At 44.2% G+C, this 12,603-nt stretch overlaps 1 protein-coding gene across 2 annotated transcripts in view; it reads left to right on the top strand.

Moving 5' to 3' along the window:
* Positions 1-471: 471 nt before the first annotated feature.
* LOC111140757 (nuclear receptor binding SET domain protein 1) overlaps positions 472-12,603 on the top strand; it is a 150,570-nt gene continuing 138,438 nt past the window's right edge. The window contains exons 1-3 of one of the 2 annotated variants that reach the window (XM_022492952.1): positions 474-565; positions 1,694-1,807; positions 2,548-2,637. In XM_022492952.1, the coding sequence (XP_022348660.1) occupies positions 1,778-1,807; positions 2,548-2,637 (120 nt within the window). In that variant the 5' untranslated portion in view covers positions 474-565; positions 1,694-1,777. Of the gene's footprint in view, positions 566-1,693; positions 2,638-12,603 lie in introns of both variants that reach the window. The other variant, XM_022492951.1, reaches the window with a different exon arrangement.

The raw sequence follows: 12,603 nt of genomic DNA, 5'->3' as shown, positions 1-12,603 counted from the left end.
GGCGCAGCGCCCCGAGGTAGGCTAGGGGATCTGAGTGCCACCCACGACGCCCGCAGGCCCAGACACTCCGGGGAGGCGCGCGAGGCCCCTGGGGAGCCTGCCTCAGGCCCCGCCCGGGCAGCCCGGCCGGCCCGTAGGCCCGGGCCGCGAGCCGGCGCGCAAGGGGAGGGAAGGGGGTGGCAACGGCGGCTCCGCTGATTGGGCGGCGCGCTCGCGAGCCCTACTTCACCCGCCCTGAACCCCGAAGAGTGAGGCGAGGGAGCGCGCGCGCGGTGGGGGAAGGGGTGCGCGCGCACTCGGTGCCCCAGCCGCACGCGGGCCGGCGCGAGGCGCTGGGTCGCACGCGCCGCCGCGGGGGCGCGCGCGGTGGGGGTGTGAGGAGGAGGAGGCGGCGGCGGAATAGGCCGGGGCAGGTCGCGCTTGCTGCCTTCTCCCCTGAAGAGAGACGCGGGGGGGGGGGGGTGCGGCGAGCGGCTCCGCTCTCTCCCCAAGGCTCCGCTCGCGCCCCAGTGTAATGAGGGTCACCCCCTCCCCCCAGCCGGCCCGGGAGGGGGCGCGGGGCACGGTAACTAGTGCGCTGGGGTGGGTGGCGGGCAGGCGCGAGGAGGAGGGAGGAGGTGGCCGGGCGGGGAAGATGGTGGTGGCCGTGAGGTGAGGGGTGCGGGGGAGGGCCGGGCGCGGTGTTGGTGGCCCGCGGCGTTGTAGCCGCGGGCCCCCCTCCCCCTCCATCACTACCAGCCGGGCTCAGGCCTAGCCGGCCGGGCCGCCGCGAACTTCCTCCCGGCGCGGCCCGTGCCCCGCCGGCCTCCCGCGCGCACCTCGGCCTCCGCCTCCCCTCAGGTAGCCGGCTGGTGGGCGCGGGGCCGGCGGCCCTCCTGCAGCAAACTTTGCTTGCTGCTTAATATTGATGAGTGCGATCGGCTTGGCCAGGAGGTGCTGCCGCGGCTGCGGGAAGGAGCGCGGCCCGGGCAGGCGGCGGCGGCGGCGGCGTCGGCAGCAGCCATGTTTGTCAAGCTGTAGCAGCTGCTGCTGCCCTGACTCGGCTTCACCGGCTGCCTCCGTTTCTCTCCCCCTGCCGCGTCCCGGCCTCTGGGCTTTGCAGCCGTGGACCGAACAGTTCTGCAGTCTGGACGGCGAGGTTCGGGGTGCACTCGCTTCGGCCGACTCGCCTGCGGCCTGGGCACGGCCCCTGCAAGGGCTTCAGCGCCGGCTGGGCGCAGGGTGCAGCGCTATTGTGACCGCTGCGCTCGAGCGAGCCAGGAAGGGGGGGGTAACGTTTTTGTGCAGCGTCTGGGACCCCCCTCGAACCCTACAGCCCCCTCCCTTTTGGAGATCCGGCCGCTGGACCCCCCCCTCAGCGGGGGATGGGGAGGACGATTCCTGTTTGAGATTTAGGAATTTCTACTGCCAAAGGGATTTTAATTTTAGTTCAGCCCAACTGTCCACCAGTCTGCAGTGCAGGAAAAAGGGACGGGCTGTTTGCATGTGGCAAGATCTGCCCAGCTCCGGGAAGATGGAGTTTGCGGAGGCTCACCGAGGCCATTTTTCCATCGTCAGCTGGGGAACTTTTTCCGCCCATGGAAGTGCAGCAGAAAGGCATCGAGGCCACTAGGCCTTGAGAAGTGGCTGCCATTTTGAAGATCAGAGTCAAATGGCCTGTAAACTCCGATTAATTGCTGTTTTTGGATTCCAGGTTGATGCTGGCGCAGGATGGATCAGACCTGTGAACTATCTAGAAGAAATTGTCTGCTGCCCTTTTCCAATCCAGTGAATTTAGATGCCCCTGAAGACAAGGACAGCCCTTTCGGTAATGGTCAATCCAATTTTTCTGAGCCACTTAATGGGTGTACTATGCAGTTATCGACTGCCAGTGGAACATCCCAAAATGCTTATGGACAAGATTCTCCATCTTGTTACATTCCACTGCGGAGACTACAGGATTTGGCCTCCATGATCAATGTAGAGTATGTAAATGGGTCTGCTGATGGATCAGAATCCTTTCAAGACCCTGAAAAAAGTGATTCAAGAGCTCAGTCGCCAGTTGTTTGCACTTCCTTGAGTCCTGGTGGTCCAACAGCACTTGCTATGAAACAGGAACCCTCTTGTAATAACTCCCCTGAACTCCAGGTAAAAGTAACAAAGACTATCAAGAATGGCTTTCTGCACTTTGAGAATTTTACTTGTGTGGACGATGCAGATGTAGATTCTGAAATGGACCCAGAACAGCCAGTCACAGAGGATGAGAGTATAGAGGAGATCTTTGAGGAAACTCAGACCAATGCCACCTGCAATTATGAGCCTAAATCAGAGAATGGTATAGACATGGCCATGGGAAATGAACAAGACAGCACATCAGAGAGTAGACACGGTGCAGTCAAATCGCCATTCTTGCCATTAGCTCCTCAAACTGAAACACAGAAAAATAAGCAAAGAAATGAAGTGGACGGCAGCAATGAAAAAGCAGCCCTTCTCCCAGCCCCCTTTTCACTAGGAGATACAAACGTTACCATAGAAGAGCAATTAAACTCAATAAATTTATCTTTTCAGGATGATCCAGACTCCAGTACCAGTACATTAGGAAACATGCTAGAATTACCTGGAACTTCATCATCATCTACTTCACAGGAATTGCCATTTGTAAGCAGTTTTTGGTACAACTTAAATATATACATAAATGTATATATACAGGCAACTTAAAGGGAAATGTAACTAATTGGTTTTTGGTTGCTAATCAGTTCACAGCTGAGAGCCTATTGCTAATGATAGGCTTTTTGGGGAAATTTTACTTTGATTTTTAAATTTATCTGTTGTAAGAGTTTGGTTCTTTTCAGATTTTTCCGGGTTAAGTTTCCATCGAGGATTGCCTAAGAGTTAAAACTTCAAGGGCATTTGATTGAGTTCAGATTTTATTTTTCAAATGGAGGTATACATTTGTTAGGTTTTTTTTGTTCTTGTTTTTTTCTTTAAATGCTTTGGCTTGCTGGTATCATGAGCACAGGTGAACCAATTAATTTCCTGGAGTCCTTTTTTTAACACAAGGCATGGCTTATTTTTTTAGTTGATGGGGTGACTCTTGCTTCAGTTTGGAATGCATTTGGGGTACAAATTGAAAGTGGCTAAGATGAGGAGACCTTCTTGAACATCAGTCAAAATTTAAATTAGGCCAGTTTTTCTGAACTACCTGTTGTGAAGGTATAGCATCCTATGCTTTAGATAAATGCCACCATCAGAGCCTTGAGCTTTTTTGAGCCTTTTCTGGTTTTTAGTTTCAGAGTTTATGTATGTGTACGCAGGTGTGGTATGTGTACGTGTGAAGAAATAGAAGAACTAATTTGAGTTGTTACTTGGTAGTGCTGTGTACTATAAATGATAAAGGTCCTTTTTTGAAATTTTGTAGAATTTCTTGATCAGTTAGCAGAATGAACAGTTGACTTCTTTCAGTCTCAGTTTCATCATTTTTTTTTAAGATTTTATTTATTTATTTGACAGAGATCACAAGTAGAGACAGGCACAGAAAGAGAGAGAGAGGAGGAAGCAGGCTCCCTGCTGAGCAGAGAGCCCGAAGTGGGGCTCGATCCCAGATCCTGGGATCTATGACCCGAACCGAAGGCAGAGGCTTTACCCACTGAGCCACCCAGGCGCCCCGAGTTTCATCATCTTTAAAATCAAACTTCTTAGTTGTTAAAAGATAGCCCTCAGTTTTAAATACTTGATTCTAATTTTGTTTTCTTCTCAGATTGTTAGGTCATCTGTAATGTCACCACAGAGGATCTCCCTGTGATCTGAATTTTTAAAGATTCAATCAGAAAAAATTTTATGGGGTGGTCATTTTGGGTGCATTAAACATTCACTTTATCATAGAGCCTTGATAGCCTTGATGTTCTTTAAAGTCACGAGAATGTGGGTGTGTCACTTTTGTTTGTTGATTCATTTATGAAATATGCTTTAGAACTTCTTGGTTTCTTAACTTGGCAGTTGCAGATTTAAAAAATTTGTTTTGGTAGTTATCTTTTTTGTTTTGTTTTGTTTTTTGTTTTGTTTTGGTAGTTATCTTGAGTCTGTATTGTCCTAGGTATTTTTTAGGGTTGGTAGGCTGTATTGGCAACCTATTGGCAGCTTAGACAAACCCTTTTCCTTGGGTTCATGTTGAAATTATTTTATGTGTATAGTTTTGCCTTTGTGTTTACATAAAACCCTAGATCTGACAGTAGAAATAGATAATTCTCTAGAAGCATATATATAGAAATCTATATCTGTTGTTTCTCATCAAAAGAGATGTCAGTGGAGTATTGGCTCATTTATAAACAGTTGAAAATATTGGAGCCTATAGACAATATGTTAGGTATCTAAACTGGGAGTTAGAAAACTTGTATAAGTAGAATTTTTTTTTTATCCTGGCAGGAAGTCTAAATTGCTTAAAGACTTTATGGGTTTGAAGAGGCAAGTAACCTGTTTATTTTAGGCCTTTGGTTTAAGGTTGTGGATGCAATCTGTAGCTTTGATTTTTGCCTTTGATATTTTTTAACTGAAGATTTGAAAAAGTCAAATCAATCTGAGAATGCAGATCCAGCTGAACAAAATAGCTTGGGAAAGGTGTAATTAAAAATAATTCTATATGGTCACACACTTAATACATATAGACCATTCACAGTTGGTACATTGATACAGCAGGTATAGATTTATGCTCAGGGCTAGAAATTTTATTTTTTTTTAAAGATTTATTGTATTTTTAAAAAATATTTTATTTATTTGACAGATAGAGATCACAAGTAGGCAGAGAGGCAGGCAGAAAGAGAGAGGAGGAAGCAGGCTCCCTGCTGAGCAGAGAGCCTGGTGTGGGGGCTCGGTTCCAGGACCCTGGGATGACGACCCGAACCGAAGGCAGAGGTTTTAACCCCCTGAGCCACCCAGGTTCCCCATATTGTATTTTTTTTTTTTTTTTTTTTGAGAGAGCGCATAAGTGAGCACAAGTGAGCTCACGGGCAGAGAGGCAGAAGAAGAGGGAGAGAAATCGTAAGCAGACCCATCACTGAGCAGGGACCCCAACTCAGGGCTTGATCTCAGGACCTGAGATCATGACCTGAGCTGAAATCAAGAGAGTCACTCAACTGACTGAGCCACCCAGGCTCCTCAGGGCTGGAAATTTTAGAAAATCGTTAGCAAATGCTATTTGTCCTTTTGTTCTGTCTGATATTATGATAGAATAAGATTCTCTTACGGAACAGTAAGAATAGTTACTAGGATTATATACTCCCTGTCTTGAATTAAAGAAAGACACATGATTCAAGATTATATTATCTGTTGTTTGGTATATCTAGCTATAAGCAGACTGTGTCCTGTCATAAGTAAGCAGCCTCATCAGTTTCTCCTTATGTGCTTTTTTTTTTTTTTTGAAGATTTTATTTATTTATTTGAGAGAGAAAGAGAGAGCACGAGTAGGAGGGAGGGGCAGAGGGAGATGTAGACTACCTGCTGAGCAGGGACCCTGACTTGGATCTCTATGCCAGGACTCCAGGATCATGACCTGACTGGAAGGCAGACACATAACCACTTGAGCCACCCAGGCTCCCCCCTTATGTGCTTTTGAGTTACTTTGTCTGATTATAGTGATGTGAAATGATTGTCATAGTTAATAGTCCTGACTGGATGCTTTTGTATTTGATTGGGTGTACAATGCTTCATGATATGTAGGTGCTTGATAAAATATTGAAGGAAAGTTGGTCCCAGAGCTGCAAGTTTAAACAGGCAATAACTTACAGCGTATTAAGTGCTTTGGTCTATATTGTCTCACTGGGTCTTTATAGCCTTGTTGTAAAAAGGGAGGTCATAAATGACATAGGTCTTCCTTCAAGGCACTTGAGATTATTAGAGACAAGACTAAAACCCTTGAAATCAGAATTATCTCAGTACTCTTGGTTTTTCTGTAGTGACTTCTGATGGTCTCTGACACTCTTCCTGGGCCTGGTTTACTCACTAGGCTGATTTGTAGCAGTTGTTTTCTACTCTTACCTTAGATATTTTATAGAGATTTTATACTATGGTGGTATCCATGAATTTAGGGATAGTCAAAACTCTTAGGATGTAGCTAGCTCAGGCTCGTCTGATGTATATATTATACTCTATTTAAAGAAGATCCCTAAAAATGAATCCACTTAAAATGGGGACAACCATTTCATAATGAGAAAATGGTTTACTTAGGATTTTATATTGAAAAGTGAAATTAAGAATTATGAAAGTAAATTTTTTTGAAGATTTATCTATTTGACAGAGAGAGAGAGCACAAGTAGGCAGAGCGGCAGGCAGAAGGAGAGGGAGAAGCAGGTTCTCCACTGAGCAGGGAGCCTGATGTGGGTCTTGATCCTAGGACCCCAGAATCATGACCTGAGACAAAGGCAGCTGCTTAACCGACTGAGCCACCCTGGTGTGCCGAAAATAAATTTTTTAGACCTCTATCAAAACTTTGGTTTTGATGGCAGCTGTTTATTATAATAAGACAAGAATCAAATAGATTAAAAGAAATATTGTCCAGTGAAATTGTACAATAGGGAGATGATATTCTTTATTTTGTTTTACTCTCATCATGATCATAAAGAGGGTAAATTTTTGTAAAATAGTTAAGGACTTAATCAGTTTTAGTAAGGTTCTCTTTTAGAAATGTAGGTTCTGGAAAATTGCAAGCATGTACCAAAGAAGAGGGAATGGTAGAAATTCCCATGTACATACCCAGTTTAAAAAATAACTGATATTTTATCAATCTTGTTTTATCTTCCCTCTGTTGCTGTTCACTTATACTTCTTAATCCTTTGATGTTTATCATGTCACTCTTTGAAGCTCCTGTCCTATTATTGTCAGCTGTCATTTATTTAGTGGTTGACCTGGATTATCCTTTCCTTGCCTGTAATCAAAATGGTTTTTCTTTATTTACGTTGACTTTAAGAAACACAGCATCTTGGGGTGCCTTAATCTTAAGAAAAAAAACAGCATCTTTTCACCAGATTTCTTTGCAGTTTTAATTGTAACTGGTAGTATAATATTAGTTCTTTCATTAGGTGGAGATAGACACTACATTGTCCATAGAAAGATATTTGAATGGAGACTTTATTTATTTAAGGATTTTTTAATTTATTTGACAGAGAGATACAGTGAGAAAGGGAACACAAGCAGGGGGGTGGGAGAGGGATAAGCAGGCTTCCCACTGAGCAGGGAGCCCAGTATAGGACTCGATCCCAGACCCTGGGATCATGACCTGAGCTGAAGGCAGACACTCAATGACTGAGCCACCAGGTGTCCCTGTTTTTTATCTTTTAAAATATTTTATTTATTTATTTGAGAGAGAGAGAGAGAGAGTGAGGGCACAAGCAGGGGGCAAAAGGAAAAAGCCTGCAGCGAGGCTCGATCCCAGGACCCTGGGATCATGACGCGAGGCTCGATCCCAGGACCCTGGGATCGTGACCTGAGCTGAGGGCAGACACTCAACGACTGAGCCACCCAGACTCCCCTGGAGATTAAAAAAGGTTTATTTATTAGACAGCAAGCACACACCTGCTCGTGCAGGTGGGGAGAGGGACAGTGAAGGGGAGAGAGAGAGAATCTCAAGTAGACTCCACTCTGTGCTTAGAGGAGCCTGACTTGTGGCTGGATCTCATGACCCTGAAATCATGACCTGAGCTGATACCAAGAGTGGGATGCGTAACTGACTACACCATCCCGGCGCCCCTGAATGGAGACGTTTTTGCCATTTAAAAATAGATATTTTTGGGGTATCTGAGTGGCTCTGCCTTCGGCTCAGGTCACGATTCCAGGTTCTGGATTTGAGCTCCTCTTTGGGCTTCCTGCTCAGCAGGAAGCCTGCTTCTCCCTCTCCCACTCCCCCAACTTATGTTCCCTCTCTCACTGTGTCTCTCTGTCAAATAAATAATAAAATCTTAAAAAAAAAAATAGATATTTTGTGGGCACCTGCTTCAGTTGGTTAAGTGTCTGTTTTTGGCTCAGGTCATAATCCTAGGGTCCTGGGATAGAGCCTCATGTCAGGCTTCCTGGTCAGCGGGAAGCCTGCTTCTTCCTCTCTTCCCCACTCATGCTCTCTCTCAATATGTCTGTCTTTTTCTCTCTCTCATATAAATAAATGAAATCCTTTAAAAATACATAAAAAGAGGTATTTTGGTGTTGTAACAGTCCCCTACTTAACAATCTCGGGGATTCATAAAGTACTCAAAAATCACCCACTATACTGAGTTGTGTGTTGTGGATGATTAAGAGGTTAAAGAGTTGAGTGGAAAGATGAGAGAAACCTAGAGTCATCAAGGCTTCAGGGAAGAAGTAGAACTTAAATTGGTTTTGGTTGGGTTTGGTTAGGTTTAGAAATGTATTTTGGATGTGGAGAATTAAATGAATATAATATTTTCAAGGGGTATTTGTTGGGGTTGGGTGGGTAGCATGGACGTAGTCAAGTAATAGGGCCTAGAAATCTCGACTGTGACATTTACTGTTAAAGTGATAGGATTGGGAGCCAGCAAGGGATTTTAGCTGAGAAGTGATAATGATGAAGTCTTTGTTTGGAAAACAGGCTGGGGAAGAGTAGAAGCAGCGTTAGGATGCAGGAGTCTGTTGAAGTTGTAATTAAAATTTAGACTTGGGCAGAATCAGCAGTAGAAAGAAAGTGGGGGGGGATAGTCCAAAAGATTATTTCAGACGAGGGAAATGGGCAGTCCTTTTGGGTGGCCTGGATTGGAGGCAAAATTGGAGTCTCCATTTGAGGAAAGAAGGAGAGGTGAGTGTAGATAATATGTAAGGCTTTTGTTGGTGCCTGAGACGGTGATTCCTTAGGGATTCTCTTCCTCTGCTCTCATCATTGCAGCAATTCTCTACTTTTTCCTTTCCTGTCTCAGAAGAAAATAGATCCTATCTCCATGCCTCTCAGGTTCTACTCACTCCCGCCTTGCTGGAGGACCCTTTGTTACTCATTATTCTTTTCTCTTTTCCTCTGGAGTCTTTATTCTCTCTCTCTTTTTTAAAGATTTTATTTATTCATTTGGCAGAGAGATATACAGTGAGAGAGGGAACACAGCAGGGGGAGTGAGAGGGAGAAGCAGAGTTCCCGGTGAGTACAGAGGCCAATGTGGGGCTCGACCGTGGGCTTGTTCCCAGGACCCGGGGATTGTGACCTGAGCCTAAGGCAGACCCTTAACTACTGAGCCACCCAGGTGCCCCTACCTAATATATCGCTTTTTCTGCCTAAAAATGGGATGACATCTTCCTATTCTAAAGGAAAAATGTGTGTATCCTATAATCCCTCCAGTGATCTTTCCCCTTTGTGGTGAATTTCTTTAAAGAGTTATCTACTTTGTTTACCTCTCTTTAATGCTCTGTGAATTGGCTTTTATGTATATCCTCCTGTCTGCTATATCTATTCTTCTATAAGTCACAGGGGACACTTCAATACTATACCAGACTTGGCAGCATTTGACTACCACTCCTTTAAACTGTCCTTTGACTGCTTGCTCTCTTTTCTTCCTCTTTCATTTTCCAGTCTCATACACTTACATGTATTCACTTTACTGCTACTCTGCTGTGTGAAAATGCTCTTGACCTGACTTCTGAGCTTCAGACTAAGAAATTCTAGTCACTATAACCCACCTTCTCTTTCACCTGTATCATACTCACGTTCAAACCTGTCCCTTATATTGCCAGACATGTATTTTCTTCTGTGTTAATGATGGCATCATCCTCCTGTTCATTTCAAGGGTGGAACTTTGGGGTAACTTATTCATTTATGTGATCAAACCACATTTGAGTGCTTCCTCTATGCCAGGGGCTGCTAGTATTAAAAAAAAAAAAGGGAAGACATAGTCTTTTTTTTTTTTTTTTTTTTAAGATTTTATTTATTTATTTGACAGAGAGAGAGATCACAAGTAGGCAGAGAGGCAGGCAGAGAGAGACGGGGAAAAAGGCTCCCTGACAAGCAGAGAGCCCAGTGCAGGACTTGATCCCAGGACCCCGAGACCACGACCCGAGCCGAAGGCAGAGGCTTAACCCACTGAGCCACCCAGGCACCCCCGTAGTCTGTGTTTTTAGGGAACTTTACTGTTTAAGGAAGACAAATGTGAACAGTGACAGTACAGAATACTAAGTGGTCTAATAGGTGTTAGAGATACAGCAGTGTGGCATGTCTGGAGTAATCAGGAAGATCTTCACAGAGGGGTTATATGTAATCGAGCAGAGACATGACAGTAAGTAAGAAGGGATAATATATACAAATGCCAAGAAATTCTTTGATAGGCATCTGTGGAGGAGTGGGTTTGTCAGGAGACAGAGTATAAAGATAGGCCTTGTATGCCATCCTTAAAGTGAACTTTTAAAAAAAAAAAAATTTATTTATTTGACAGAGAAATCACAAGCAGGCAGAGAGGCAGGCAGAGAGAGAGAGGGAAGCAGGCTCCCTGCTGAGCAGAGAGCCCGATGCGGGGCTCGATCCCAGGACCCTGAGATCATGACCTAAGCCGAAGGCAGAGGTTTAACCCACTGAGCCACCCAGGAGCCCCCAAGTGAACTTTTTTTAAAGTTTTTTTTTTTTTTTTAAATTTTTAAAAAAATTTCTTTATTTATTTGACAGAGATCACAAGTAGGCAGAGAGGCAGGCAGAGAGAGGGGGGCGGAAGCAGGCTCCCCGCTGAGCAGAGAGCCTGATGGGGGGCTCCATCCCAGGACCCCGGGATCATGACCTGAGCTGAAGGCAGAGGCTTTAATCCACTGAGCCACCCAGGCGCCCCTAAAGTTTTTTTTTTTTTTTTAAGCTTTTTTAAAGATTTATTTATTTGAGAGAGAGAGAGAGAGAGAATGCTTGCCAGTGTGTACATGCTCACATGAGTTGGGGGAGGGGCAAAGGAAGAGGGACAGGCAGACTCCCTGCTGAACCGTGAGCCTGACCTGGGGCTTGATCTCAGAACTCTGAGATCATAACCTGAGCGGAAGTCAGGTGCTTGACTGAGGTACCCAGGCATTACTTTTTTATAATTAATTTTAGATTTACACCCAACGTGGGGCTTGAACTCCCGACTGCAAGATCAAGAGTTGCTCGCTCTTCTGACTAAGCCTGCCAGGTGCCCTATTATGGGATTTCTAATTTATATAAATTCTCCATTTTTCATTTCTTCATTTCCATTCTAGGGTGAGGCTTTACTGCCCATCTTCGTATAGTTTTTCTTTCCAGTCTCTCTTACCCCAAATTACCTTTGACTTTGAAGATAAGAAATCCTAGGTCCCTGGTTAAAGTTTTACCTTCAGCGAATACCTCACTTTTTTCCCCGATTTGCCTAACATATAATTAGGCCCATGGACCCTTTCCTGACTTTGTGAAATCTCATATGCTATACCCAGGGTGTCCTGGGTTTAGCCAGTCTGCACTATTAATGGTGGTTTGCTTTACACTTACCCATGGCTCCTGCCTTTATCTTCCTGGTCTGATTCATCTTTGCATGTTAACAGTATGTAACATGGTGCTTTCTTTGTAGTGACTCAGTTAAAGAAAGAGTGGATCGTACAGTGGTACAAGTTGGGAGGGGAGTAAATTTTAGTAGGAAGGTGATGAGGACTCTATGTACCAAATTTCAGAATTTAAGAGTTGGTTTATTTTTGTTTTGTTGTTGTTTTTTTTTTTTTTTACTTTATCTCCTCATGCACTCAATTTCAAAGGCTTTTGAATTTGAGCTCCCTAATATCTGGTATCTAATATCATTCATTTTTCTTACTGTTCTTAGAGTCTTTTAATTGTGGTTGTTAAATCATATTGGTTTTGTTGAATAGATACCTGAGTGTGTATTGTGCTTCCTGTTTAGTTGGAGAAGTCCCTTTAGTCTCTGAGGCGCAGTTGCTAATATCTAAATTGGGGCTAGTCCCTTACAGGGTTGTTTGAGAGTGTGCAACAAAGTAATTTATGTGAAGCAGCTTGATGGTGTTGGTTCTGAAGTAGGTGCTCAGTAAATGATGCCTTTATTATTATATGCCAAGAACTAAAAACATATTTGGAAGAGTTAGTCATGAATTTTGAGAAATATATCTGCATTTTTGCTTTCTTCTCTGTTCTTCCAAATACTTCTGCTTTAACTTGCTAAATTAAGGACATTAATCTGTTTGTGTTTAATAATCAGAATTTTACCCATTTTTGCTTGGGAACCAGAATTTAATGTGCAGTAGGATCAGGATCTTTCTGTACTCCATCTGTTAAGTGTTATAACTTCATTACGTTATTGCATTTTTGCTGGTTGTCCTTTGTCATTGCTGTGTATATAAATGTTGAATCTTTATCCTCTGGTTTACACGGGAATCCATTGAAAAGAAGATCCCATCTCTTTTGCGGTGGTAGGTTTGATTTTCATTGAATGATTGTTTCTTTAACTTTTTTAATGTCTCAAGTGTAGCCTTTTTTTTTTTTTTTAAGATTTTATTTATTTATTTTGACAGACAGAGATCACAAGCAGGCAGAGAGGCAGGCAGAGAGAGAGGTAGAAGCAGGCTCCCTGCTGAGCAGAGAGCCTGATGTGGGGCTCTATCCCAGGATCCTGGGACTATGACCTGAGCTGAAGGCAGAGGCTTTAACCCACTGAG

This window comes from Enhydra lutris, unplaced genomic scaffold, assembly GCF_002288905.1.
Source record: "Enhydra lutris kenyoni isolate GAN:26980312 unplaced genomic scaffold, ASM228890v2 scaffoldscaffold5, whole genome shotgun sequence".
Taxonomy (NCBI): domain Eukaryota; kingdom Metazoa; phylum Chordata; class Mammalia; order Carnivora; family Mustelidae; genus Enhydra; species Enhydra lutris.
Note: the sequence above shows the minus strand (reverse complement) of the source record. Positions and strands in the feature narration are given on the sequence as shown.